This window comes from Trichoderma citrinoviride, assembly GCF_003025115.1.
Source record: "Trichoderma citrinoviride strain TUCIM 6016 unplaced genomic scaffold BBK36scaffold_1, whole genome shotgun sequence".
In the NCBI taxonomy this organism is placed as follows: Eukaryota; Fungi; Ascomycota; class Sordariomycetes; order Hypocreales; family Hypocreaceae; genus Trichoderma; species Trichoderma citrinoviride.
This window is the reverse complement of record NW_020194709.1, coordinates 3,184,553-3,211,095: the sequence shown is the minus strand read 5'-3', so window position 1 is coordinate 3,211,095 and position 26,543 is coordinate 3,184,553. Positions and strand designations below refer to the sequence as shown.

Sequence of the window (26,543 nt, the reverse complement as noted above, 5' to 3'; positions counted from 1 at the left end):
CAAACCTCCCAAACGCCATACCAAACCGGATCCCTCCAACCCATCACCGGACGCCAATCCCGCCCTCCAAACCTCCAGATAACCAATTCACCTAAATAGCCAAATACTCAAACTCGAATCCCTCAACATGTCCGGCGGCGCAGGCGGCGACGCCACCCTCTTCGAGGAGAGCTTCACCGTGACCGACTACGACCAGTCAAAGTACGACCGCGTCGCCCGCATATCCTGCACCTCGAGCGACTCCCAGACCGTCATGACGCTCGACATCAACATCGAGCTCTTCCCCTGCTCCGTCTCCGACACCCTCCACGTCGTCCTCACCACCACCCTCTCCCCCGACGGCACCAAGGAGGACGACAAGGGCTGGCGCGACGTCGGCAAGGCCGGTGATGCGCCGGCCACGCTCGCCGACCTGTACGATTATGTGTGCTATGGCAAGATTTACAAATTTGAGGAGACGTTTGACGGCAACACAATGTATGTGCAAGCCCTTCCCAAGAGTAAGATTTGAGAATACAGGCTGGCTGACTCTTTTTGTTCTTCTGTAGAAACGCCTACGTCTCATTCGGCGGATTGCTCATGGCTCTGCAGGGTCCGGTTAAGAAGCTGACCCCTCTACGAGTCGACAATGTCTATCTGTTGGTCAAGCGGTAAAGAGCGGTATCCTCTTCATCAAACTACAAAAATCGGGCGAACGGGGACATTTAATCACATCAAACATTTCATTTACGAGCTCAAATAGAGGGAACCTGAAAATCGGCGTTTCATTGGGAGAGAATCTAATAAGAGGTCAAGAAGAGGGAGAGATGTATCATCATCGCCGCCATACGTCTTCATGCCATATAAAAGACAGGAGTAAGGGAAGAAAATCAAGGGATATCAATCAACAGTCAGCCTATGTTGCTTTAGCCGCCTGCTTGGCCACTGAGCCAGGCCAATCCTTCTGATGCGGGCCGGGAAAGGGAAGCTCTCGGTGCATTCTTGCCTGGATGGCAGCCAATTCAGGCTCGTTGGCCTCGGTCAGGATGCCCTGGCGGATGAAGAAGTTGATCATGACCAGTGCGCAATTGGGCTTGAATTTCCCGGCCCGCAAGTCCCTCTTGATCTCGTCCACGTCGCACAGCCGAAACTCTTCGACCTCGCCATCTTTTGGAAGGGGCACGACGTCGGCAGGTAGCTCGAGATCATAGACCCATTGGCACTCGGGGTAAATGTAGCCATCCTCTCCAACGTGCTTCGCCTCGGTGATGTATATGTAGGTGACATTACCAACCCATTCAGCACTGCCGCGGACCAGAGCATCGGGGAGGCTCGCCTCTTCGTCTGCCTCTCGGATGATGCACTCAAAGGGGTCCTCGCCCGTCATCAGACCGCCAGCCACGGTGTTGTCCAGCATGCCGGGGAAGGTTGACTTGTCGGCTGCTCGCTTTGGCACCCAGACTTTGATGCCGTAGGGGGCGGTTGGATGCTGGACGTAGGCAACCATGTGCACGCCATACCGTGCAGTGCCAAAGAGGCCCATGGCAGCCCTCTCCACGCTGAAGATGAGCCCCCCCTTTCGATCATACACCGGCCAAAGCTCGTTGCGCCAGCCCTTGAGTGACTTGAAGATGCCCTTCTCACGCCAATAGCCAGTCAGCGCGGTGACGGCACGGGTTCGCTCTTCTTCCGTCTTTGGTGTATAGAACAGCATGACGGTCCGGTCGGATGTGTTTAGGCGCATGTCGCCCCGTATGTCTTGCGGCGTTCTGGACAGCTCATCGATGACCCAGTCCCGGACGTAGCCGATGGCATATTGGCCGTCTTCATCTTCCCACAGTAGCTTGAACAAGCCGTCACGCAGGGCCTTGGCCTCGACCGTCTGATCGTCATCGTATGGAAACCTGCACGGGTACTTCTATCAGCGACTACCTAGCCCAGTTGTGGTGAGAGTCTCATCACTGGATGAGATAGGGGGCTGCTTTCATGGCGTTTGGCAAAAAAGATGGCATCATCGGGTACGCACTGGTCCGTCTCTGCAATCAGCTCAAGATAACTCTTCGACATGATGCTCCAGAATGTTTGCTATCTGTGTAAAGTGGCTGTTAGACAGTTCCATAAACACTGGACGGACTTGTGGTGACTGGAGCATGACGGGATCTTTGTAGATATTTTATTTCTACCTGTGTACCCATATCCGCAAGAAGAAGTCTAAGCCTCCAGCAAAGCCATCACGCGATCAAAGTATCACACCATCCGGCCTTAGGCAGAACAGAAGGACAGGCTCTTCATCCTCATCTCCGTGGGTGTAACGGAATAAGAGAAGCCTCAAGGCTCACAGGCAGGCAACCGACCAACAAACTCAAGAAGACTTAACGGATGTACTCACGACGTGGAGAAGCCCGGGAATTCAAAACCAACACAAAATTAAACCTAGAAATCCAGCCTTCTCATATCATTGGTGCACTCTTGTGTGAAAAGTAGAAGAACAGGGAAAAGGAAGAATTAATGCCTCGGACGTGTTGGTTGGTTGACCGGGGCTCTTTGACGAGGCAGTCGCGGAGCACATACAAGAGTACCCCTACCTACCTTCCTGGCCCGAAAAGCACTGGAGCTTGCTCTTTTTTTTTTTTTTTTCTTTGTCTTTTCCTTTTTTTTTCTCCCTTCGACTAACTGTGTTGGGTAACAATTGCTGGCCATATTCTTGCCGATCAATCTTGTTGCAACTCAATTCTTGACATTTGCTTCGAGCTCGTTCCATCATCCATATAATCTTCTTCCCATATCTTTTGAACTCTAGATCATTCGCCTACGAATCTCCTCTACCGCCGCGGCCAATTACAAAAAGTACCTTAGTCTCAACGAGCAGAACAGACAAGGGGAGCAAGCCACCATTTCCGATCCCAGAATCCGCCCGACTCGAGCTTCCCACCCCAACCAACAAATCCACCGACGTCACCAAGCATCAAACCACCATCACGAGCCTCAACCACACGCAAAACACACAACCAAACAACCAAAAAAAAAAAAAACATTACAACACCGAGAACCGAACCATGTCAACCCCCCTCTTCGGCATCGTCCCCGCCGGCCACCCCCTCATCACAGCCCCGGCCTCCTCCCCCTCCCCCACCTCCTTCCTCTACGCCCTCCCCACGACAAAGCCCTTCTCCCACATCGTCGTCTTCCTCCTCCCCGGCATCGCCCTGCCCGCCGACTCCGCCGCCGCAATCTACCTCACCACCGCCCGCGAGGCCGCCGCCAGCGCGACCCCCAACTTCCGCTTCCTCGGCGCCATCGGCCCCGGCAAGGAGAGCGCCATGTTCAAGGTCGCCGGCGCCGACTCAACAACATCAGATCCTAGCAGTAGTAGCAGCGACGGCGGCCTCATGATTGGCATCTCCGTCGAGCCCGCCGAAGTCGTCGCCCCGCGCCTGCAAGAGCTCGCCGCCAGCAAAGCAGCGACACAAGGCTCCTCCTCCACCTCCTCCTCCTCTTCATCATCAGTCTCCACCGTCGTCCTCGCCCAGCGCATCATCCAAAACGCATTCAACTTCCTCGCCAGCTTCAGCGGAACGGCAGGGCCTGGCGGCGTCGAGGTTGTCCCTCTCCGGGCCTTTGAGGAGTGGTGGCGCAAATTCGAATCACGAATCCGCTCCGATCCGAGCTTCCTCGAGAAGCAGTCCGACTGAAAGCATCTTGCAAAAATCATCTTCTACATCTATACACTCCTACATCTACACACACCAATGCCTCGCCTTTTGCCTTTTGTAGCGTAGAGCGAATGATAATTGCTTCTCCATCTTCCGCTCATCCATCCGTCATACAGCTTACCGTACGGGACTGAAACCATCTTGATCTCGAAGACACGCGCTGGAGCAAATTGGTATTGAGTCTGTGGCTCAAGAAGAGCATTTATACATTAGGCTCGCGTAAAGCGTAGAGCTGATTGTTAAAACGTAATTAAACTGCTTGGTGAAAGAGCGAGCGTCACTTCCCAAGCTCGGCTAGGAGGCATCGCTGCTCCGCCAGAACCCCCCTATTTACCCAAAATCCCAAGAACCCCTGCCGCTGTTCGAGCTGTCAGGGAAGCACAAGTAAGACAGATGGAGATGTACAAAGAAGCCGACAGTTGTGAGAGTCCATAGAGGCTTCGACATGTGTATCATACAATCATGAACGTTTTTTCGGAGGAACCGCCTCGACAGGAATGTCGCCGCTAGCTTTCCTGGGGTATCGCGATCGAATGCTTCAGTCGTGTTGGGCTTCCCGTCCTACTGCGACGGCCAGCGTTCAGCATCTGAAGAGTCGGGGCGAGACGCTCGCAGCTCTCCGTCCGCACAACAAGCCCGTGCCGGTCCATGACCGACGGCGGCCGCAGCTCGGGGCTCGTTCGTGTCACTGCCAGGGCAGGCCGGCGGCTGCCTCTAGCAGACCGTGGTGTCTCGCTGCCGTCTGAGCCGTCGGTTTCATCAGACTCCGTGCCCCCGAGCTCGAACTCAGCCGCATCGCCTTCCTCCATGATCCGTTCGTAGGTAGTAGTCGAGTTTCTACCGAAAAGCCTCCTGACAAACGACGAACTCCTGCCTTTTCGAAACCGGCGGAACTTGCCCAACACCCTAGGCCCCCATTCGGTTCGCTTCAGGAAATAGCCGATGAGGAGGAGGATCAAGATGAAGACCAAAAGACCCTTAAAAGGTGAAGACCGGCTCAGGAGGACGTCGTCGTCGTCGTCGTCGTCATCGTCGTAAGTACCAGGCAGCAAGGGCTTGGAACCAGCAAATTCAAAATCAGCGGGGATTTCCGATCCTGTATTGCTTCCAAACCCGACAGGCAGTTCTGAGCCCTGTGGGGGAATCTGTCCGGCTGCATAGAGGACCATCTTGCCCAGAGTCCAGCTGACCTCGACGCCGCCAATCGTATCAATGGGCTGAAAAGGGTCCAGGTATCCCTTGTCTTTTGCCTTTTCCCCAGCTCCTTTGGTCGCGTTCCCTTTTGTGCCGGCAACGTCCCCTAGGTCGATCCGCGGAATGCCAATTCCCTCATATAACACGTTGATTAGCCACGACGCCTTGAAGCAGGCTTCCCTGGCATTCTCCGCCTTCTCCTCCATTGTCTTCTTTCTCTTGTCAAGCCCATCTTCAATAACTGACCAATCCTGGCTGCAGAATGCATTGACTTCCTGCTCGTAGGCGATCAGGTCGTAGACTTTGCTCTCCTGACCAAAGACGCCATGTGTCGTATGCCAGTATTCGGAGACGCCGATGAAGTGGTTTACATCAAAATCGATGGCGGGCACATGCTGGCCGTTGAGTAAACACGGGTCGTCCTCGCATGGAACGTCCTTGCCCAGCAAGGGATACGTTTTGCGTAGACATTCCTCGAATGCGCCTGTCCCCACAAGCGCAACATCTGATGTTTTCTTGCCACCAAGAGGCTCGCCCGTGATCGAGGTCCGCAAGCCTTTCGGTAGGCAGGGATCCGGAATGTCGCCCTTGGCATCACTGTATTGCTCCTGCAAGCTTTCGACGAAGCGTTCCCGTGCCTTGTTCGCTCCAAAGCCAAGCCATGTGGCCGTGAACACCTTGTATTCCAGAGGAGAGCCATCCAGCCGGCGCAGTCGAACCAGCTTGAGGTCATTCGCGTGTTTTGCCGTCTCGGTCGAGTTTGGCGCAAAGGCAATCTGGGCTGACGCACCACCCATATCCAGGAAGCCATAGGTATGGTGGCCTTTGCCATGCGCATGCTCGTCGGGTTTGTCGAAACCGCCAAGCAGATAATTGGCGGCGATCCAACCGTATAGGCCTTCCGTCTCGCCAGATATAACCTGGACATGGCTCGCACAATCGGGGAGTAGAAATCGCGTGTTGGCTTGCAGGTATGTGCATATCCCCTGGAGCAGCGCAGTCTGTTGGTGTTTCGGCAGGAATCGAACGCCAGCGGTTGCCAAGAGGAAGATGGGTGTCTCGGCGACTTGCGACTCTGGTATCTCGTCGAGCGCGGTGTCAACGAGCGCCTTCAGGTGATCGGGCCCGACGGAGGCGACATTGTCGGCAAAGGTAGACACCCCGGGATGGATCTTCTTGCTCTTGCGGAGCTTCAGCTTCGGCAGTATGTGGGCATCGGAGGCAGAGGCTTCCTTGACAGCCTTGCTAGGATCCTTCCATTTGTAAACGTACACACGGGTGCCCGAGGAGCCGGCATCGAGAATCACACCGTATTGACCTGCGCAGCATCATCATGTTAGCGAGAAGCGCCGTCTTTTGTCTACGTCTCCGTTTCGTCTTTGTGTTTCCTTCTCTGTGTCCTACTTCTTCCTCCTCCCTCCATAAATCAATTTAGCGAGGGTCGCGTCTTACCCATGAGAGCATGCAAACTGCAAAGGAAAAGTGATTAAGTCTCGTCGCGCGCAGCGCCTATCGAATCGAACGGGGTCTGTGATTGACTGTAGGATTTGTTGGACTGATAGCCGCCAGCCAAGGCGAGAAAGCGCAACGGATCGAATCGCCTCGTGTCGTTGTCGATCCGTCGCCGGTGCGGCAGGGAATGGCGAAGATTAAAGGTCGCAAAGAAAGTTGAGACAAGCCAAGAATTGCTGGCAAGAGTCCGTCCGTCCGTCTCTCGGTTGCTCTCGGTTGGCGCCAGCAAAAGAGTGGCAGGTCAAGCTGTTATCGAGGAATGGAGGCTTCTCGAAGGGGCGCAATTATTAGGCGATAAGAATTCGTATCGTAGGATTCGCGGGTTGCAGGGGTATCGAAACAGAGAAAGGCTAGCGAGCGAATTGACGGAGATTGTGATACGGAGCTGTGATCTGAGGGTCGAGATTTTGAAGCGACTGAACGAGAGACAAGTCGGCAATCGTGGTGCGACACGATGCGAAGGAGACTGGGGAAGATGGAGATGATGAAGGGGAAGAAAAGTCAAAGAATTCAAGGTTGCGACTCGGTGTTGCGTGGACTTGCGGCTTGTCGAGCCACTGAGAGGCGCTGAACGTCTCACGCTGCAGGACCCGCACCACCACTAGCGACCATTGCGCCATGTCCAGATGCGGCGAGGCAAGTCGCGGCTACTCAGGGTCTCACGTCAACACACATGCCTGCCAACGCTTCAAACGCTCTTCATTCGCCTGTCTGCAAGTATTGGATACCTCCGATCCCCAGCCTTATCAGCGCCGCCTCTGCTAAAGATAGAATACGAAGCCACCTGCAGTAGCTTCATCTCGTCCCATCCCATCACTTCTGCATCTTTCAAGCTGTTCGTTTCCTTGTTTGCCTGTGATACAACTCCCACTCGTATAAACCCCGCCGATACTAATTGATCAGAAGCAGAAGCATCCTGTGACATCAACTCTCTCGCGTTATCGTACCGCAGCTCTCATGTCCAGGGCAGCGGATGCGAGTTTAGCGCCTCCTCCAGCGTCCCCAGCTTCTCCCGGTCCATCTCCCGCTTGATCTTGTCCCAGTCCCACATGGCGAGCGTCCTATTCATCTCCTCCATCGCATCCTCCATGGCGCTCTGTGCTATCCTCGCATTAACCTCCTCCTTCGAGGCCTTCTCTGCTGCCTCCATATCGACCGTGTCCTCCGCTCGACGTCTGCGGAATCTGAGGCTGCACGCCCTACTTCTCATGAGTCGCCGTAACCTGGATTTGGTGGCCGTAACAAAGGTTGCCTCGTCTGGAGCGTGCGGAGCTTGTGCTGTGTTTGCCTGCATGCTACCATGGGGATCATGTACAGAGAATTCCTGGCCTGTGATTTATGGTACGTCCAGTACCCAAATGGAATCGACATTTGCATCGTATCTTGTATTTAAATATACGTCCGCCGTTGTCGTGGTAATCTTGCTGTTGAACTTGTTCAATTGCGAAAGCTCGGTGATGCTTTGACCTGAAAGAGAATCGCCCATTTTGAAACATCGGCTTCTGAGTTGGTTGGACGGCTGTTCACATTTCGTTCCAATTCACTCCAAGAAATGTCAAGCCGCGACCCGTACATACAATTTCCCCTCTCCATAAATGCCTGCGAATATCTCGCCAATTATCGGGTAGCCATGCACCTCGAATCACAGAGTTCGCAGTGGTCCATTCAGCCCTGTTTGGCCTGTTGGTTGGCCAACCTTTAGACCAGATGAGAGGCCGACGCCAGCCCAGGCATCGCGCCGAGGGGGGAAACTCGGCGAGTTGACTCCCGATGCTCTCAGACTATCCCCCCTAGCCAACCCCGTGTTGCTGGGGATGTGAGGATGGAGAATTTCTACCCGTCCTCGATCGTGGGGAGGTTGGCGGTATGGTTGAGCCTCTGGCGTGAAGCCTAGAATAATTCTGGGTCAGTATAGGGCTACTTCAGCTGCGAAGAGGGCTTTTTTACCGTGAGATGGCGTTCTCTTCCTCGGCCATTGACCATCGGGGGTATGCTGCTGAGGGTTTGGCCCTGTTAGGCCCGACATGAGTCCCGTAGGATCAAATCGCAACCCACTACTGCGAGGATAGCTTCGTTCATTAGGTTCATGAAATTGCGGAGGAAGAAAGGTGTGTGTCTCCTGAGTGTTCATGACGGGAGGGTGCACTGAACGAATGGAGCTGTCCACAGCATCCGACGCCGCTCGCTCAATCCGGCCCAATTCGGCCTTCCTCTTGACTTTAGTATAAAGCTCTTGCGTTTGGAACAGCTTCCGACTCTTGTCTTTGAATGCTTCTGCGAGCTCCTCGTTCTTCCGCTGCAAAACATCTCGTGAGGCGGTCACACCTGTCTGGATTAGCTAGCTCACAGTAGGGGAAAGGATTTCTCAGATGGCTCACTCTCTAGCTTTTCGCACAGACTGTTCAGTTTGGCATCCGAGTCCCTGCTGATCTGATCACATCGAGCCCACAAGGCCGAGTACTTTTCCGAGAGTGTCTTGTACAAGTACTGCTGGTAATGCAGGTTCTGGGTTGTTTGATACGCCCAGAAACTAATGGCCCGTCCTGCGCATTCCATGACGATGTTGGGGCTCAAGCCGCTGAGCACGCATGTTTTGAACTCTTCAGTGGGGTTGAGATTGTTGAAGGCGATATCCTCTGCCTTGGCCAGCTGGGCGTTGCATACAGGGCAAGTGTTGCGTCTCTGGTTATCTTGCCCTATGAGGCCGAGTCGCTGAACGCATTCAATGCAGAATATGTGACTGGTTTGAGGGCAGTCGTTAACGCCGTTTCCTCATCACGAATGGCTCGTCAGGGCTAACCTGCAAGTCGTCACGAGCGCCCGATCGGTCAGCTCCTTTCTGCACTTGAGGTTGTTGCAAGTGAGCGTGTTCTCCATATGTGCTGATGTCTAATGTCTCTCTTCCGTTGCAATCAACGGTGTATCTGGGTCTCAAGTTAGGGAGAATAGTACCAGCTTTCTTCGGTAGGTCCGCAACGACAATGAAGTTTCCAATCGACGTGAAGGTTGAAAAGCTGGCCGAATCCGAATGTAAATGTCACGCGGACCGCTTGAGCCAGCAGACATTGCGGCTCGGCAATAGATGGATGGACGTCCCTTTCCCTGAAGTCGAGACAGCCTGCTTTATCAAATGTTCTCGGTACGCACCTTCCTTTTGTCCTGCCAAGCTTCTTCAAGGCAGTTGCCCTCTGATACAAAATTTGTTGTACAGCTCGCACCTGCCTGGCATCCACACGAAGCCTCTTCTTTCCTCTTCCATGGTCAAACTCCATCCATTTGGCTTCTCTTACCTTATTGCCTTATTCTCATCCAACTCAAAATTAATGATTCCGCTCTTTCATTTTGGTACCCAAGTTCATGCTGGCGATTTTCTTCCCGTCAATTTCAGGGGTTGTTCAGCTGTCAACGTGATAAGTATCTATCTCCAGAGCCGCCGAATTAGGAAAATAAAGACTCCCCATTTGTGTAAATATCTAGTCACATGTATCATTGAATTGCTGTTAATGTGCTGAAGTGATTCCCCATACCACGAATATGCCATTCCATGTCGACTTGCCTCCCATCGCCCTCGCAACCATCAACTCCGTCTCTCTCCTCTTGCGTCGATACGTTTCAAGACTATAACCGCAGGACTTGGCATCGGCTTTCTATTCCGTCAAATATGCACGTGTTGTCAATGGGGACGTATTGCTTCGTAATGATCTTGATGACCTCCTGTGCCACCATCCCCCCAGTTACGGCCGAGATATTGTGCAACTCCCCGCCAGCTGCTCGCGACAGTTCCTGGGCCACTTTAGTCAAGCGCTTGTTGCCCTTGAGAGCCGGCGCCATGGCACAGACCGCAGCTGTGATTTCATCAGCTGAGGCTATCGAATCATGCGATAGCACGCTCAAAGCCAGGTAGATATAAATCAGGGAGGATGGCATTTCTGGCCCCGCGATAGCAGCGATTTCGTCATTGCTGAGCTCGCGTTCTAAAGGTCCGCATTAGCCATTAGTACACATGGTTGTATCCAGCTGGTCTGCCTACCAATGATTTGCTCCAGACTCAGGGGTTTCTCCTCCGCGATATTGACGAGTTTGATGAAGCGTGCATTTTTGCAGAAAAGCTCCACCTCTACCAGGTCAATGTTTTCACCCCCTGGGATTTTGCGGACTCTGGCCAAGACGTCGTTTGCATCTTGCCGAGCTTTGTCTTTGTAGATATTCTGCAGCTTGATGTAGACATTAGACTCCGCCTTCATGTCCGGCAGGCCACCAGCGACGGGCAGGCGTTGGTGCTCAGCATAAAACTGCTTCATGGCTTCCGCAATGATCCAGAAACTGGACTTGGCTTGTTGTTCATCTTTGTGCTCGTAGTCAAAGACCTGTTTGAGCGATGATGGGACGGGCGGCGGATTGACATGCTTCATAACAGCAGCAACAGCCTCCTCAAAGTTTTCCTCTCCTCCTTCCGGGTTGTCTCGCCTCATGGCGTCTGATACCATTTGTCGAAATGCCGTCTTTTCACTATAGGAGAGTGGGTAAGCACCATTGTGCTGCTGTTTCCAGTTATCCAGATAGTGAAGCAAAATCACAACCATCGGGATATGGCCATGGTCATGGTGGTCTAGGTTGTCAATGTCTTTGGTCATTTCCTTTGCAAATTGAGAGAGCTCCGGCCAAGGGGCGAGAAGCCTGAGGTCTGTCGTTGCAGTTTCGTCGGGATGAGTGTCAACGATGGGAAAGGTACCGGGCAGTGTGATGCGGAAGTAAGAGTAGAAGCCCACTGAGTGAATAGCGACGAGCGGCGTTCGATGCTGGCGGCCGTATGCCTCAATGGCTTCAAGCATCCATGGCTGTAGAGGAAAGCTATACATGATCATAGTAAATACTTCTGGTGAACCAAGCAGCTCCTGGAGGCTGGCGGGATCCTGTGTCACATTAGTGCCAGGTCTCCCAGTAGGCCATGCGAGGCAATATGAGGTTGAGATCGAGTGAGAGACGTACTGTCACTTTAGAGGTCCAGACTCCCTCCACCTCCGGGTTGAGCTCAAGGAGAAGTTCCGTGCAGCACTGAGCTCTCGATTGACCGAGGCATGAATCGTCCAGGAAAAAGTTGACGCCCAAGTCTTCATCTTGGACAGTTGCATTGTCGGCAATAGTAAACTTGCCAATCCCTGAGTGAATGAGAGAGGTCAGCGCTCACACTCGAACCCAAAGGTTGGATAAGGGACTGGCGGACCGGGTAGAACAAGGTTCTTCAGAGTCTCGATGCCAGCTGTGCCTGGTCCCGAGTTTATGAGCAGAATATTTGCCGATTCCAAGGCAGCCTGGCCCTCGGCCGCCCACAGCCTGAGTTGGCGGTCATACTTCTTTTCCTTGTCTGAGGGACCGAGGAGTGTGAGAGGTGTTTGCTGTGCCAGGATGTCTGTCATACTGTGCTTAGCGCTGCCCGAGCTGCCCGTCCTTGGTTGAGGTTGACCAGGTGTCTTGCTTGGGCTCTTTGCTCTGTTGCGGGGTAGTTGGAGGAGGCACGCTGCGTATGTGACTGTGGTGCAGATGGGTGAGTGCTGCTGAGAGAGTGAGGATGATGCGGATGTCGGAGTGGTGATGATAATGACCGAATCCAGCCAAGAAGAGCTTCTGAAGGCACGAGCTGGCGATGGTTGATGCAGTTGTTGGATGCTTATCATCATACCGGGGGATTGGGTAAGGTACTAAGGTACCGACTGGAGCTATCGAGGGGCGCTGGTGGCAGCTCTTACAGCACTGCTGCCCATTATAGGCTAGTCGAACAATGCTAATGTGCTGTTAGGCTGGATTAGGCAGTGATGGGAGCTCCAGTCAATAATTGTTCTACTATTCGTGGCGCGTGTTAGGGAACCTCGTGCGACGACCATCTGCCATGTGCATTTCGGGAAGATCTTGCATGGCACTGACGGCTTCAGGAGAGGATCGATGGAGGGGCTTTGCACAGGCGATGCCATACCTACTTTGCCCTCTACTGAAAGGAGAAAGTCTGTCCCAACGTTCTGTCCATGGCCGAATACTCCTAGGAAATCGGGACAACCCAGTCATTATGCCAATTGTACAATCTAGACCCGAGTGCAGCTGGATTAGGTACGGTAAGGTAGTGAGGTAGACACAGCTTGCGGCCTCTTCTTTGAGCTTCAACAACCACCCACGGCTCTCTGCATCTGAATGAAACCAATCAGGCCCCTTGCGTGCAAATGCTAGAAGTTCTGCCATTCAGTGCCTTGGAAGTTCCTTTGTTCTCACCTTTCCAATAATAGGCCAGCAGACGTTCCATCATGCTCGGATCTCGTGCTTCCATATGCTGTGGCCATGGCACACAGATTTCGCCTTTGCCCAGCAGCCGCTGATGGTAGATGGGCGTGATTTACTGACGTTCGAAAGCTACCGAAACTTGTCATTGTTTGCAAATGAACTGCTGTTTCTGTGGCATCAATGGAATTCTTCTTGCAGTTGGAAATGTCTGGTTGGTGGCCTGGCGTGCCAAGGTAGGAGACAGCTGTCGTTGCGCCTGCTGTATCTGGTAGGCTTCTTGCGTTCCTGCTTCACTTCAGCCCCCTCCCGATTATTCACTCGCTCGCTCTCACTTTCTCTCACTTTCTCTCCTCATTACACTTTACTGCTCACGTGCTTTCCTTCCTCCTCCTAAAGCTCCTTGTCCTTGGTTCTTCAAGAGATAGCGAGCCTCGTGCTGAGACTATCTAGAAATTCTTCGACGAGGACCAGAACCCAGAGCCAGTGGCTAGAACCTACATTGAGATACCCGAGTCGGTCCTTTTCAGTTGCCTACCAACCATTACAAGAATTTGGGATTCACCGTTTCTTGTCACTTGAGTCTAGGGCCACAATCTGAGAGTCTTGAGGATTCCTCATGTCCGATAATGGCGGTTTCTTCGACACCCCCGGACGGCACCCGCCCTGTCGAGCCCAGAGATGCTGCAGAAACGACAGTCACCGAGCGGGCCATCGAGGCATTGGAAGTGGATGATTTCCAGGGCCCTGGAACCTTCGTGAACACACTACCACCATGGCGGTTTTGGGTACTGTGTATCGGGTGAGTGTCACTACCAGTCGGGGAAGGGAGCCTGCATGAACGGCTGTAAATTCTGACTTGAAACTGATCCGATTTATAGTGTATGCACAGGCCTGCTATTATCTATAATCGACTCGTCCATCCTTGCGACCAGTCTATATACCATCGGAGTCGAGTTCCAAGAGCATAGCCTGATTAACTGGGTTGTCCTGGCCTATACACTAGGCTACACTGGCTTCGCCGTCTCATGCAGCACTCTGTCAGATATTATAGGACAGCGTAACGCTTTCACGGGTTCCTACATCCTCTTTGTGGCATTCTCTATTGCTTGTGGGTTTACTCGACAGATAAAACATCTCATCATCTGCCGGGCATTTCAGGGGGTTGGCGGTTCCGGTATGTGATTTGAAGCCCCTTCCCCGTGGACAATATGGCCCAAGCACTTACAACAACAACTATAGGACTATATGCTCTGTCAATGATCATATTGACCCAGCAGTGTCCACCTCAACTTCGTCAATATATAGGCAGCATTATCGGAGTGGTCATTGCAAGTGCAGGCATCCTCGGGCCTGTTTTGGGGGGCATCTTCACCCAGTACACAAGCTGGCGGTGGATTTTCTGGGTCAAGTCTGCAGCCCCGAATGCCCTTCTGATCATAGAAGACAGCTAACAAGAGAGACAGTGGGCCGATAGGCTTCATCTCCTTGCTGATATTCTTATTGAGTTGGCCCACCAGACAGGAGATGCCGCGAACGCAGACCCGACCCTGGAAACAGTTTGACTTCGTCGGCACCATACTAGGCATCGCAGCTTCCGTCCTCGTTGTATTTGCATTCCAGAATGCAGGTGAATCCGACCCAGTGACCTGGGGGCGTGCAGTATTCCTTGCACCGGTGATTATCGGCCTGGCTTGCTGGGTGGGAGTTGTCGCTTGGGGATATGCCATCGAAAAGTGGTTTGCTCGATCCATCGTCCCCGTCTTTCCCATCCAACTCTTCCGGATTCGACGGTACTCAAGAAGCGCGCTGACGACTTTCTTCGTCGGCTACCCGCATCTGCTCTTGATATTTTCGTTGCCCATCTGGATGCAAATCGTGAGTGGTAAAAGCCCGCTCATTGCTGGGCTGATGCTGCTTCCAATGCTAGGAACGGTTGCCATCGGCAGTATGGTGAGCGGAAAGATCAATGCTACTAAAGACTATCTTTCAGGGACTTTGCGCTGCGGCACATGGATGATGGCCTTTGGATTTGTACTTCTCCCGACGATCAAGGGATCTGAAGACGACGCAAAAGCACTGGGGTTTCTAGCTTTCGCAGGGTTCGGGTTCGGTCTTTTCACCGCGGCAGCGACCAACGTGATCAGTGTTGATGTTCCGACACGGCAAAAGGGTAACGTTCCTGTTGTATTGTCCTATTTGCACAGCTGGCTAATACCCTGGTTTTTGTTAGCATCTGCCCATGGTATCACTGCCCAGGCGAGAATATTAGGGGGGAGCCTTGGCGTATCGATTTCTACTCTGTTCCTGCACACCGAAGTCATCAATCGGCTTCCGGAGCTCGTTACCCCTGAAGAGTTGGCTTCCATTAGGGGGGATATGCAAAACCTCACGGGAGCTAGCCTGGAAGCGGTCAAGAGAGCCTATGTGTCCGCCTTTCACAAGGGCATCACGACGGCAGCAGTCGCGGCTTGTTTGGGGGTGCTTTCAACGGCCTTTATCAATTGTCATATGGGTCGAAGGGACGTCGAGCAGCAGCGCGAGGAAGTGGCACCAGAAGAAGGAGAGCAGAGAGTCGCGGAGCCCCTGATTCCCCTACAAACTGTTGCTGGTGAGGGAGTCGCCGAAGGGGGAGTTGCTGAAGGAGCATCAGGCAAATAATTGGGTATGACATCTGGTTGGATGTAAGTCTCATGCCCGCACCATGACTTTGTTACTCATGTGGATGGAAATATAAATAACGGAGGGTTTGGCATGTTCTGAGTTGCCATTATGGGAGAAGACGACTGCAACAACCGCAGTCGCTCTCTGCTCTTGCATATGATTCTTTTCTTCTTTATCATACGAATGCAACATTAGCAGAGGTGAAAGCTTCGCCAATACCATTTCTCAATAGAAGCCTCCCTCTTGACGGATAACGAGGATTAGAATCCGCCGAGACGCCAAGCGCAGGATCGTCCCTGGTTGAAGACGGCAAAAAGTGATGCCGCCACTCGTGATGCATTTTCCCATGTGGTTCTGCCCCACGTCGAGCAACGCGGGGTTATTCGTCGCATTATCGGTTATCACCACCCAGACGATGCGGGGTGTCGGCATCGCAATTGAAAGAACCGGACGATGGATTTGTCGTCATTTCGGTAGAGCATGATGAATGATACTAATTCCCCTCTCGGAGCAATGCTTGGTCTCGCCCGTAGCTGCTATCAGGGCCTTGCTATCGAGTACTTGTTCAGTACCTGAATCTGTAATACGCCCTGCTACTGTACTGTAGCATCTCCAACTGTCTCCAAAATTCGCAATTCCTCTTTCCACACGCAAACCCACTTTTCTCTTATCCTACAACTCCAATCCTCTCTCTCTATCTCTCTTCTCTCCCCTTTCCTTTACAAAACCAATTGGCTGGCGTGCAGGAACGAAGCCAATTGAAAGAAGCGTATCTTTGATGCCTTCCGTCCAAAGCAGAGCCACCGCCAATTTCTTCCGCTTCGCTGTGACCCGCCCCTCTGTCCTCCAAGGCGGCTATACTTCTTGTTCGTATCGATATAATAGCGCCCAGAGACGGACTCTCGCCTCCTTGACTCATCGTCCTCTTCCTCTCACTACCCCTTGCCGTCAACGAAACAACACCACCACTTTCACCCTCTTCACCCGCAAAATGTCCTCGGCAGCAGCAAAGCGCCTCCAGGGCAAGACCATCCTCATCACCGGCGCCTCCTCGGGCATCGGCCGGTCCACGGCGCTCGAGTTCGCGCGGACCAACCCCAGCGGCGACCTGCGCCTCATCATCACGGCCCGCCGGAAGGAGTCCCTGGAGGAGCTGGCGGCGCAGATCCACGAGGAGACCAAGGGCGGCGTGCAGGTGCTGCCCGTGAAGCTCGACGTGAGCAAGGCGGAGGAGATTCGGGGCTTCGTGGGCGGGTTGCCGGAGGAGTGGAGGGATATTCACGTTTTGGTGAACAATGCGTACGTTCTTTCATGAAAGGGCCTGAAGTGAACTGAAATGGCCGTTCAGCTGTATGTGAAGAAACCTGTTGCTAATTTTGTTCTTTGTGTTCGTTCAGCGGATTGGTCAAGGGCGTGGCCAAGGCGCCTGAAATCGCCGAGGAGGACTTGAACATCATGTTCACGACAAACGTCACCGGCCTCATCAACATGACGCAGGCCATCCTCCCCATCTTTCAGAAACGACCTAACGGCGGCCAGGGAGACATTATCAACATTGGATCTATTGCCGGTATGTCAAGCTGCCTCTCTCCTCTCTCCTTCTCATGACCACTGCATGTACTTTCGTGTTGGATTACTCTTGGTCCCATCACGCTATACTTCTCATCTCCTCTCTGCCTGGCATGATATTGACCCCTGTTCAATACAGGTCGTGAGCCATACCCCGGAGGCTCAATCTACTGCGCCACCAAGGCTGCCGTCCGAAGCTTCACAGAGAGCTTGAGAAAGGAGCTCATCGCCACTCGCATCCGGGTCATCGAAGTTGACCCCGGCCAGGTCCAGACGGTAAGCTTCCCAAATAACTCATCAATCACCCAAAAAGGGAACCAAATGTCTTTGTATCTTTGGCCTGATACTTACCGCCGGGCATATAGGAGTTTTCCGTCGTTCGTTTCTACGGCGACAAGGCCAAGGCCGATGCCGTCTATGCGTAAGACACCCCCCTTTCCCCAATCCCGCTTCTTCTCCTTCGTCCGAGGCTTGGATTATCCCATCACCTGATTTTATCCTGGTTATTGTATGGGCGCCGACTAATTCTTGGTGATCCATCAGTGGCTGCGACCCCCTTACACCGGACGATGTTGCCGAGGTCATCGTCTTTGCTGCTACCAGGCCGGAGAATGTCGTCGTTGCTGACACCCTTCTCTACCCCAACCACCAGGTAAAGTGTCTCCCAAAATGATTGCAATTGTTGATGTCAAGTGGCTGACTGACGTGACAAAAGGCATCTGCTCTCATCATGCACCGCAGACCGACTTAGATGAAAAGGGGAGAGTATATAAAGCATATAGACACACCAATCTAGGTAAAACATCCACATCCAATAGACAAAGCAGATAACCAGTTATTCTGGCATATAGTCGGGTTTATATCAAATGCTTAAATCAGGTATATCAATTGCAATATTCCTAAAACTACACATCTTGCAAGGCATGTTCGAAAATTTCTCTTGCCCCTAACCCACGGCCAGCCGAAGCCGGCGATAGAAATGAGGGGCCTTCTAAGATCGAAAAAGATTGATCTACCAACGTTCCGTTCAGAATCCATTCTGGGATGAATCGGACTCTGGCTGCCACAAGGACAGCACCGCTGGGGAGGGTTTCCCGTCTCGGAAAACACACGAGACAGAGGAATTAGAGGCGAGACACTCACACGGGATGGACAGGGGGGGACCTCCACATGAGAACTCATCAATTGACTGACCTTGTTCGTTACATAAACACAGATGATGTTTTGTTTCTTTCTCCTTGCCCTCAAAACCCAGTGACGCCACGCTAAATGAAACACACTGAAAACACCCACCCGGCCAGACCCTCCACAGAGGCGGCGAGTTGCCATCAGCTTACACGTTAAATGCACCAATCTCCTCCCATGTTTCAATCTCCTATGTGCTGGAACAAGGGGGAGATGGACTCGCCATAGTGGTTGCGGCGGATGGCTTCGGCAAGGAGGAACGAGAGGTCCAGTATAACCAGCTTGGGGGTGTTCTTGACTTGCTCGTCGCTGATGGGGAAGCTGTTAGTAACAACAATGGTGTCGATGCACTCGCAGGCCTGCAGCTGCGCCAAGCAGTCTCCGCCAAAGACACCGTGGGTGGCAATGCAGTACACCTTCTTCGCCATGCCCTTCTTCACCACCGTTTCGGCCGCGGCAATCCACGATCCCGGCTTGTCAATCATGTCGTCGACGATGAAGACTGTGCGATTTCGCACGTCTCCCACCAGTGTGATCATGTGCTCTGCCTTGGGGTCCTCGAAAGCCTTGTCTTCCTCATCGGAGCTGCTGTCGTTGTTGCCACCACCAGCCAGTGACTGACGATCGGGGGCGAAGAAGGACGAAGCATGCGACATGGTCATGGGATCGTCGCCTTGCACGCTGTTCCCTGCCGTGGACCTTCCCGGAGACGGGAAGTCGTCTTCGACGATGTGGCCTTGAATCAGTCGGCCATGGATGACTTCCTGGGCACGACGATCGTCATAGTCGGAGTCGAGCTGGACAGCGCTCTTCCGCCGAGTGGCGGGTTGACCTTCTGGGACAGGTTCAGCAAGATTCGTCGCACTTGTCGACGAATCGCCAGGTCGGACAGGCGAATCTTGCGGCTCGGGGACAACTCGCGTGGTCCTGACCGGCGTCCTTGCCCCGTCGCGCGCTGGGACTGCATCGGTCTGCTGCTGAGCGTCGCTCTTGGCCGCATCCTCTAAGACGGGTCGACGATCGAATCCATCCAGATGGTTCATGATCATGCTTCCCGACATGTTGGTCCCGCGTCTTCTATCGGTGGTGACCAAGCCAAAGTTGAGCTTGAGCGCATCAGCCAGCGACGTGACTCTCTTGGTTCCACCGGGGTTTTTGGACACCACGACGGCCTCTCGCCAATTCGGCACGTTTCGCTTGATCCACTTAGCGATGATGGGCTCAGCGTGCAGATTGTCGACGGGGCATCTGAAGAAGCCCTGCATCTGGGACGCGTGCAGGTCGACGGTGACGACGTGCTTAACGCCAGCAACACCGAGCAGGTTAGCAAGCATCCGGGCTGTGATGGCCCCTCGCGGAGACTTCTTCTTGGACTGCCGGCTGTAGGGAAAGTACGGGAGCACGGCTGGCGCAACGACGTCAGTAGACTCTCGCAGCAGAGCAGTTCTGGGCGAAGCGAACCTGTGACCTTGTTGGCGGAGCCGCCCTTGCACGCCGAGATCATGATGAGCAGCTCCATGATGGAGTCGTTGATCCGGGGGCTCCCCGACTGGACGACGAAGACATCCTTCTCTCGGACGCTGGTGAGGATCCTGACACTTGTCTCGCCCTTGGGAGTTGAGAGAGTCAGTACCTGTCGCCGCCGACAGCCAAGGAAACGCTCGAGAGCAAAAGACAGCAACCCAGAGCTCTCTATCACAACCACAGGAAGCTCACATTGGAGAATTGGGTCAGCTCCGCCTTGGCAGGCGTCATGCCCAGGTTCTCACATATCTGGCCGGTGAGAGCTGGGCACGAGTTGCCAGCGAAAATGAGCGTGTTGCGCATTGTGGCCAACCCTTGGGGGAAGAAGGGGGGAAGAAGAGAAAAGAGGTTTGGAAGAAGAAAAGTTGGAGTGAGACGAGAAGCTTTTTTCCCTTTCTCTCGGCGTGGGGCCCTTGCGCGGTGATACTGTGCGCGCTGCACGTGAGGCTACGGTGCGTTGGGTGCTGTGGGCGGCATAAGCGGCTGCTTTGATTGGTCGGAGACTGCCGAGACCTTTCAGCTTCCCGCAGAATACACAGTGCGGATTCACTCAATGGCGGGGCAGTTCAATGTCAATGTTATCGCGAGCCGTTATCAGTGAATACGCGCATACAGGCGTGGTGATTGATGCTGAGGCCGGCAAAGAAGCTCGACAAGGCTCGATCAATTCGACTCGAAGATATGAATCCCCATCAGATGTACATACATACATGAATGAAAACCCCCCCAATGACTCTCATCTTCATGCATAAACTCTAGCATCCCACCAAGCTGTCCACTGAACCTCGGCCGGCAATGGGCATTCCTCACCTCATCACCACCCTGGAGAGCTATGCCTCACACGAGATCCTCCAGCGCCAGGCCGTGGTCATCGATGGCCCAGCGCTAGCCTACCATGTCCTCCACCTCTGCAGGCTTCAGGGGGCGAGGCAGCCGTCGTACAGCCTCCTCAGTCAAGTGGTCATTGAGTGGCTGGATCGTCTAGAGGATCAGCAAGTCACCATGTAAGCTTTTGCGCCCCCCCAGTCGCAGCTAGTAATTGATACGTAGGCGAAGATGATGGCTAATGTCCAAGCAGTCGAGCCATATACTTTGATGGCTACCTGCCAACGGACAAGTACCCAGTCCGCATGGAGCGGGTAATGAGAACAACCTCCCGGCTCAGCTTATTATACTCCTCCTATACCACGGGCTGTCCTCGCAGGCACGTCGTTCCCATAGACGACCTTAGTGACGACCCGCCTCGTCTTGGGCTATCGGCAGACAAGATCTCCCAGGACCCGAGCTTTGTCGTACCGGCAATCATCGATGCCCTCCGCGGCAATCCTCGATACCGGGAGAAATGCTTCATGGTACCGGGAGAAGCTGACGCCTACTGTGCTTCAGACGTCGCCAAGCATGGCGGCACTATACTGACAGGCGACTCCGACTTGCTAGCCCATGAACTTGGCAACGGCAAAGTAGTCTTCTTCCGAGACATCCACGAGAATGCCAGCTCGAAGTTGGCATGCACCATCTATGCCCCCCGGGCCATCTACACAAAGCTAGGACTGCCAAAGTCTGTCGAGGCATGTCGGCTGGGGTACGAGCGATTGCACTCCCCTCATGCAACGCTCCCCATGCTGTTGAAGGCTTGCTCAAAGCCTATATCAGACGCTGTGGGCTATGATCAGTTCCGCCAGCAATACGTTTCCCACGAAGAGGCATCGATCCCTCGACTGGTGGGCGGCGGCTTGCTCCCATTGAGTGCTCTCGATCCGAGAGTTTCAGAGCTCCTCCTTCAGATCAGAGAGGCAACCACAACGAAAGGCGTTTCAGAAAGAGCCAAGATGTTTCTTCCTTTGTTGATTGAGAATCCCAACAAGGGAACCTCTTGGGACGCCAGCGCGCACGTCCGAAGGTTGGCCTACACAGTAGCAAGCCGGTATCTTGCCGGCCACCGCGCCTCATCAGTCGAAGAGTATAGAAGGGTGCAGAATATCAACCAAAAAGGGCGAGACATCCCCCTACTATCCAGCGCTGAGGCGAATGAAGCCGCCCTCGAGCTATTAGACCTCATAAAGCGAGTCAGAGAAACTGGAGTGCCGCAGCACCATCAATGGACGCTGCTGTGCATTATCCTGGACATCACAGAATGCAGCCAGCAAGGCAAAAGCTCACACGCCTTGGCCACACTCCAACAAAAAAGCAGCCGCCCTCTGACCGCCGCCGGGGACAAGATCCCATGGGATACGGTTCACTTCAGCGCGCACATTCAAGCGGGAATGTATTCGCTTCGCATCCTGAGCCAAGTCCTCGCTGCCACAATGGCACAGAACACCAGCACGGACGAGTTGGCACTTAATCTGCTTCAGATCCGCAAGGCTTTGTCGGAGCTGCCTCCTCTCACCGAGTTTCCGGATGTTTGTGTGCTCTCCGACTTCTTGGCCGCGTCCGAGGAGCTTCATATATTGCGCATTCTGGCTCAGTTCATTGACTTTGAGGAGGCGCCTTCTCTAGGTCTTGAACAGTCACACACAAAACGCGAGGGGAAAAAGTCCAGCAAGCGGGCAGGGGAGTCAAGTGGCAGCAATAAAATGCCCAGCAAGAAGCCAAACAATACAACTGGCAATGGAGGCAACATGTTCAGTGCTCTCTCTATAGATATATAGCTACCAAATACCAGGTAATTGATATATTCATTCTCCCATAATAGCAGTAAAGGGGGTACAAAGGAGGTTGAAAAGTTCAGCAGGAGCAACGACCAGATTTACCAACAATATCATCCGTCAGGCATATAGCCTCCCCACCCTGAGAATTTGGGAAGAAGCCGGTCGCAAATCAGCAAATCATACAGGAGTGATGTCGTGTATGTCTGACAGCAATTGCTGAAACGTAGCCGGGACATTCCCCTCCTCCTCTTCAATGTCCTGCAACAGGTTCTCTTGAACGTCCCCATTGCCAGCCGCGCGAAGTATCCTCCAAGCCCGACGGAACTCATTGCGGATCGAGACGATTCCGTTGTGCGTAACCGTTCGAGCCACGTTGTGGTCTATCTCGAATGGATCCTCAATGGCGAAGAGGTATCGAAGCCGAATCTCCTTGACATCGCCACTCTTAGTGGCTGGCGGGGTGGCCTGCGGTTGGGAATTCGGCTGTGCGGGAGCAGACTGGGTCGTTGAATCACCAGCTGCGTTCTGGACCTCATAGACAGTCTTTGCCCCTGTCCAGCCCTTTTCTTGCTTTGTCAGTATGCCTCCATGAGTTCGCAAGCTTATGACGTTGCGGCCCCAGTCGAACCCCCTGTTGAGGCCATTGCTCATGAGGCCGGTTTGAGCATAGTACTCAAAGAATCCTCGCAGCAAATGCCCAACACTCTCGGTATTCCGATTCAGCTGATTTTGGGATGCTAGCCGTATGATTTCTTCCTCGTTTCTCCAAAACTGTATGTTATAACCTCGACAATGTATCGTGGACTGTATCTCGGCCGGAGACAAGTTGCTGGGAGGCGGCGGTGCAAGTTGTTGGAGATTCGGACAAACAAAAGGTTGCGCAACATTGACGAGATAGTGCAGCACCATCAACACATAGCCATAGCTGCTCAGAGTGCCGCGATATCCAGAGTTGATGCCTCGCATTTTGGCCCAGTGCTTGACAAACAAGATCATGGGTCGAACCCTCGGATCCGTATGCGAGTAGCACCGCAGCAGAAGCGTGTTCTGGAGAGCCAGATGGGCAGAAAAGTTGATATCGCATTGCACGCCGACGTCTGTCTTGGGGAACTCCAGCGGATCTCGATACCTCTCACGCGGCTGGTTTGGCGCCAGTGTATGGGGATCAGTGAGCGTCTTGATCTTGGCAAAAGTAGCAGCAAACTCGGCCGGGATTGGCACGACATAGCGAGTCTTCCCTGGTGCTATCACTCTCATCTGGAGGGGCTGCCGCAATAGCTCGATGTATCTCGTGATATACGGCACACTGACAGCGTCGTATAAGTTGCTTTCAACAGCCTTTTCCAGCTCGTTGGCCAGATGGATGCTCTTATGGCGACATCCTACCGCTTGGATCGTTGCCTGCTCTGGAAATTGTTCGAGATAATCGCTTAGTTGCTGTCGTATTTCTTCCTGGAACACTCCGTCCACGTATCGTCGGACTATGGCATGTGGTGCTGCTGATGCTGAGCCCCTTAAGCTCTGGATGACGTTGGTCATTCTGGTGTAATACTGCGCGGGCGTCTCTTGTTGCTCCTGCTCAAGCAGCAGTAGCTGTATAGAAGGAATCTTCTTAATCTTTTCGAGGCCGAGTTGAAGTTCCCGGTTGTACGAAACGGGGTCGATATCGAACGGCAGCTTATGCTGCAGAGATTCCCATTGTCTGATCCACTTGTCATCTTCCAGCTGTCTGAGAGGAAGGCCCTCTCGCCATGATTCCCACCGGCGTAATATGTGCTCTCCTTCTACCTGCATGAATAGTCCAAAGAGAGACCGATGGTGAGCTGCGTTCGAAGGCACACCCGCCGCAGCGATGGAGGGTAATGTGGCAACATGGTCTCGCAAGGAAGCATCCGCTAGCCCCTGAATGAATGCGTCGCAGACCCTGTTTAGAATGTCCCAGTCGGATTCCGTGAAGTCTCTGTAGTTCGAGGCAGTGACATCGAATCCACCGGCCCTTCGTAGAATACGCTTGGCCAGGCCGTAGTAGGAATCCAAAGAGTTTTTGGGTCCCTGTTGGAGTTGAAAGCGCCGTGGTTCGGCAGAATCCTTGCAGATGATCTCGAACTCGCCCAAGGAACCCGGTCCGGCATCGGCCGTCCCACTTTGCGTGTGGTCATCGTCGTCGCCTCCATGAACAGAGCCGTCGTTATCAGGCTCTGCTTCAGCGGCACCAGACTGGGCCTCTTTGTCAACGCCACGCTCCCATTTCTCACGCTCTTCATGGAGGCCTCTGAGAAGCTCTACAGAAGGGCGCTCGCAGATCTTGATGATTGGGACCCTTGTGCGACTGAGAAGTCTAGCGCCGAGGCCCGCCTGCAGGAAGGCTTTTTCTATCAGACGAGGTATGGGTGACCCAGGAGCATCGGGAGGGATCTTGGACAGAGGTGAGACCAAGCCGAGGTCCAAGTCTGACGCCTTTGTGGCAAACCCAGAAGCCAAGCTACCGAAGCACTTGAGTTCCACCGAAATAGGGGGGATCCTATTGTTTACATCCTGCTGTTCCTCAAACTGGCAGATGACTTCGCGGCAAATGTGCTGTATGCGTTGGCGGAAAGCTTCTTTTTCCGCTATCTCAGATCTGTCAATCTCGGAATGAGCCAAGACTTGACTGCACAACAAGTCCAGCAGACGGGCCTGATTCATGACTTCATCTTGCCTCATATGAGGACGATATAGCTGAGGGCCTGATGCTGTGCCCTGTTGTACAGCCTGAGGCGGCAGCGCATTGTATTGTCTTGTTGAAGGCGAAGGCTGGTACTGTTGCCTATTTGCGGTTGCGGGTGACTGAGGACCATTCCACGAATTACGCGAACGAGGAAATTCCGAAGGCCTCGATGCTGGGATCGGATGAGACTGTGGCGGCCCCCATTGACTATTGGGCCTGTTCGGGTGGCTATACTGAGAGAATTGTGGCCGCGGCTCAGGGGCGAATGTCAGTTGAGACGACATCTGTCGTCTTTGAGCTTGGTTTGGGCGCCTCCTGGCCGGCTTGGGTGACTGAGGGGCATGTTGAGGTGCGGCGTCAGGGACGGACTCATTGCGGGGATAGCCGGCAATGGCCTGGTGCTGTGCCGGGACAAACGGATGATTTGACGACTGCGTGCCCAGCAACCCAGGCGGGCCTTGGGCTGAGGCCTGAGAGCGAGGATCTGCTGATGGAAAGGATCCGGGGCGAGCGTTTGGGTTGGCGTTTGTAAGTATCAGGTTCCGCAGATGGCCCTCGAGTCCCGACGCCGATGCGCCGTTTGCGGCACCGTGAGGCTCTCTTTGATTGGGCAGCATCTTGATCTAGGTGATGCCTGGGTCTGTCGATGTGGCAATGATGCAGGCTGGCCGGATATCTGGGCACCTTGAAAACTCTTACACGATTCTCTCTACAAGTCCGACATCTTCAAGTATTCTGCCATGCGGCACGGGTAAGTAGCTGATGAAGGAAAAAGGGGAGAATCAGGTGAGCCGGAGGATTGCCTCGTAGTACATACCTAATGAGGGGAGATGCCCAAAGGGTGGTATCGCGTACAGCCTCGGTGGTCGTAATGTGATGCTTTTTCGAAGCTGGATATTGATACCCTATCACGATGCTATCGGGCGATATGGTATGAATCAAAGAAATGGTGAGGACAAAGAGTCCGAGGCAGCAGAGATTCAGACAAGGGAGGCGACTGTACGTTGCTGGGTATGCGTGGGAAAGGATGATGAAAGAGCATGAAGCAGGCGATTCGTCGGCCTGTGATGGGCATGTTGCACAACGACGAAGTCAAGTCACCTTTGGAGAAGCGGAGCCGACGAAGCTGTTAGTGCAGCGCAGGGTGTCGCCGCTTGCCACTAGCAGGCGCGAGGAACCTGCGCTAAGCATCTGCTACAAGCTTGAAAGCCTGATTTCAAGCATCACGGCATCTCTGTTCTTGGACACGGTATTCAGTACCTAGATGGACACTTCTCATATAATCAAGAAGGCTACAACACTTATCAAATGAAACTGCATCTATGTTATTTTGTACTTTGGCCGAATCACTTGCAGGTTTACACCATGATTCTACAGTCGACGTCAGTGGGCCACCGAGCAAGGCAGTACACCTTTCGTTAAGAGCATACAGGTAACGAAGTAGAAAGAGTACCTCTACAGCCTACCTAGGTACTTCTGATGATGAAGCTGATGATCTGAAGCTTCCATCTTTCAATCCCCCCAATTGAAAACATTCTATTGAAATCATTGTCCTCATCAAAGTTTGTCACTTTCCCA

General features: G+C 53.4%; 12 protein-coding genes across 12 annotated transcripts; 5 read left to right on the top strand and 7 right to left on the bottom strand.

Annotated features, from left to right (window-relative positions):
* Positions 1-127: 127 nt before the first annotated feature.
* BBK36DRAFT_1109391 (RNA polymerase) lies at positions 128-654 on the top strand (the record flags this gene model as incomplete). Its single annotated transcript, XM_024889469.1, has 2 exons — positions 128-477; positions 549-654. 2 exons carry the CDS (start codon positions 128-130, stop codon positions 652-654), a joined length of 456 nt encoding a protein of 151 aa, XP_024754338.1.
* Positions 655-895: 241 nt separating this feature from the next.
* On the bottom strand, positions 896-2,046 carry BBK36DRAFT_1165495 (hypothetical protein; the record flags this gene model as incomplete). The annotated part of the gene is made up of 2 exons (XM_024894786.1): positions 896-1,883; positions 2,006-2,046. 2 exons carry the CDS (start codon positions 2,044-2,046, stop codon positions 896-898), a joined length of 1,029 nt encoding a protein of 342 aa, XP_024754337.1.
* A 989-nt stretch (positions 2,047-3,035) lies between these two features.
* Positions 3,036-3,671, top strand: BBK36DRAFT_1165494 (hypothetical protein; the record flags this gene model as incomplete). Its single annotated transcript, XM_024894785.1, has 1 exon — positions 3,036-3,671. The coding sequence occupies one exon, from the start codon at positions 3,036-3,038 to the stop codon at positions 3,669-3,671; it is 636 nt and encodes a 211-aa protein (XP_024754336.1).
* A 505-nt stretch (positions 3,672-4,176) lies between these two features.
* Positions 4,177-6,363, bottom strand: BBK36DRAFT_1176326 (nucleoside diphosphatase). Its single transcript, XM_024896013.1, has 2 exons — positions 6,339-6,363; positions 4,177-6,204 (listed from the first exon to the last, which is right to left on the bottom strand). The coding sequence occupies exons 1-2, from the start codon at positions 6,340-6,342 to the stop codon at positions 4,199-4,201; spliced, it is 2,010 nt and encodes a 669-aa protein (XP_024754335.1). The 5' UTR covers positions 6,343-6,363; the 3' UTR covers positions 4,177-4,198.
* Positions 6,364-7,353: 990 nt separating this feature from the next.
* Positions 7,354-7,884, bottom strand: BBK36DRAFT_1176323 (hypothetical protein; the record flags this gene model as incomplete). The annotated part of the gene is made up of 2 exons (XM_024896012.1): positions 7,354-7,722; positions 7,798-7,884. 2 exons carry the CDS (start codon positions 7,882-7,884, stop codon positions 7,354-7,356), a joined length of 456 nt encoding a protein of 151 aa, XP_024754334.1.
* Positions 7,885-8,437: 553 nt separating this feature from the next.
* On the bottom strand, positions 8,438-9,289 carry BBK36DRAFT_1176318 (hypothetical protein; the record flags this gene model as incomplete). Its single annotated transcript, XM_024896011.1, has 4 exons — positions 9,199-9,289; positions 8,777-9,138; positions 8,545-8,723; positions 8,438-8,452 (listed from the first exon to the last, which is right to left on the bottom strand). Exons 1-4 carry the CDS (start codon positions 9,273-9,275, stop codon positions 8,438-8,440), a joined length of 633 nt encoding a protein of 210 aa, XP_024754333.1. The 5' UTR covers positions 9,276-9,289.
* A 727-nt stretch (positions 9,290-10,016) lies between these two features.
* On the bottom strand, positions 10,017-11,815 carry BBK36DRAFT_1109385 (hypothetical protein; the record flags this gene model as incomplete). The annotated part of the gene is made up of 4 exons (XM_024889468.1): positions 10,017-10,372; positions 10,429-11,311; positions 11,394-11,557; positions 11,623-11,815. The coding sequence occupies 4 exons, from the start codon at positions 11,813-11,815 to the stop codon at positions 10,017-10,019; spliced, it is 1,596 nt and encodes a 531-aa protein (XP_024754332.1).
* Positions 11,816-13,294: 1,479 nt separating this feature from the next.
* On the top strand, positions 13,295-15,326 carry BBK36DRAFT_1176310 (MFS general substrate transporter; the record flags this gene model as incomplete). The annotated part of the gene is made up of 5 exons (XM_024896010.1): positions 13,295-13,467; positions 13,547-13,842; positions 13,908-14,071; positions 14,403-14,838; positions 14,899-15,326. 5 exons carry the CDS (start codon positions 13,295-13,297, stop codon positions 15,324-15,326), a joined length of 1,497 nt encoding a protein of 498 aa, XP_024754331.1.
* A 994-nt stretch (positions 15,327-16,320) lies between these two features.
* BBK36DRAFT_1107382 (NAD(P)-binding protein) lies at positions 16,321-17,649 on the top strand (the record flags this gene model as incomplete). The annotated part of the gene is made up of 6 exons (XM_024889245.1): positions 16,321-16,628; positions 16,727-16,899; positions 17,038-17,174; positions 17,264-17,319; positions 17,442-17,550; positions 17,614-17,649. The coding sequence occupies 6 exons, from the start codon at positions 16,321-16,323 to the stop codon at positions 17,647-17,649; spliced, it is 819 nt and encodes a 272-aa protein (XP_024754330.1).
* A 616-nt stretch (positions 17,650-18,265) lies between these two features.
* On the bottom strand, positions 18,266-19,910 carry BBK36DRAFT_1107337 (5-phospho-ribosyl-1-pyrophosphate synthetase; the record flags this gene model as incomplete). Its single annotated transcript, XM_024889242.1, has 4 exons — positions 18,266-19,038; positions 19,102-19,488; positions 19,545-19,692; positions 19,800-19,910. 4 exons carry the CDS (start codon positions 19,908-19,910, stop codon positions 18,266-18,268), a joined length of 1,419 nt encoding a protein of 472 aa, XP_024754329.1.
* Positions 19,911-20,402: 492 nt separating this feature from the next.
* Positions 20,403-22,258, top strand: BBK36DRAFT_1165488 (hypothetical protein; the record flags this gene model as incomplete). Its single annotated transcript, XM_024894784.1, has 2 exons — positions 20,403-20,611; positions 20,686-22,258. 2 exons carry the CDS (start codon positions 20,403-20,405, stop codon positions 22,256-22,258), a joined length of 1,782 nt encoding a protein of 593 aa, XP_024754328.1.
* Positions 22,259-22,435: 177 nt separating this feature from the next.
* Positions 22,436-24,961, bottom strand: BBK36DRAFT_1107706 (PAP/OAS1 substrate-binding domain-containing protein; the record flags this gene model as incomplete). The annotated part of the gene is made up of 1 exon (XM_024889286.1): positions 22,436-24,961. The coding sequence occupies one exon, from the start codon at positions 24,959-24,961 to the stop codon at positions 22,436-22,438; it is 2,526 nt and encodes an 841-aa protein (XP_024754327.1).
* Positions 24,962-26,543: the final 1,582 nt, after the last annotated feature.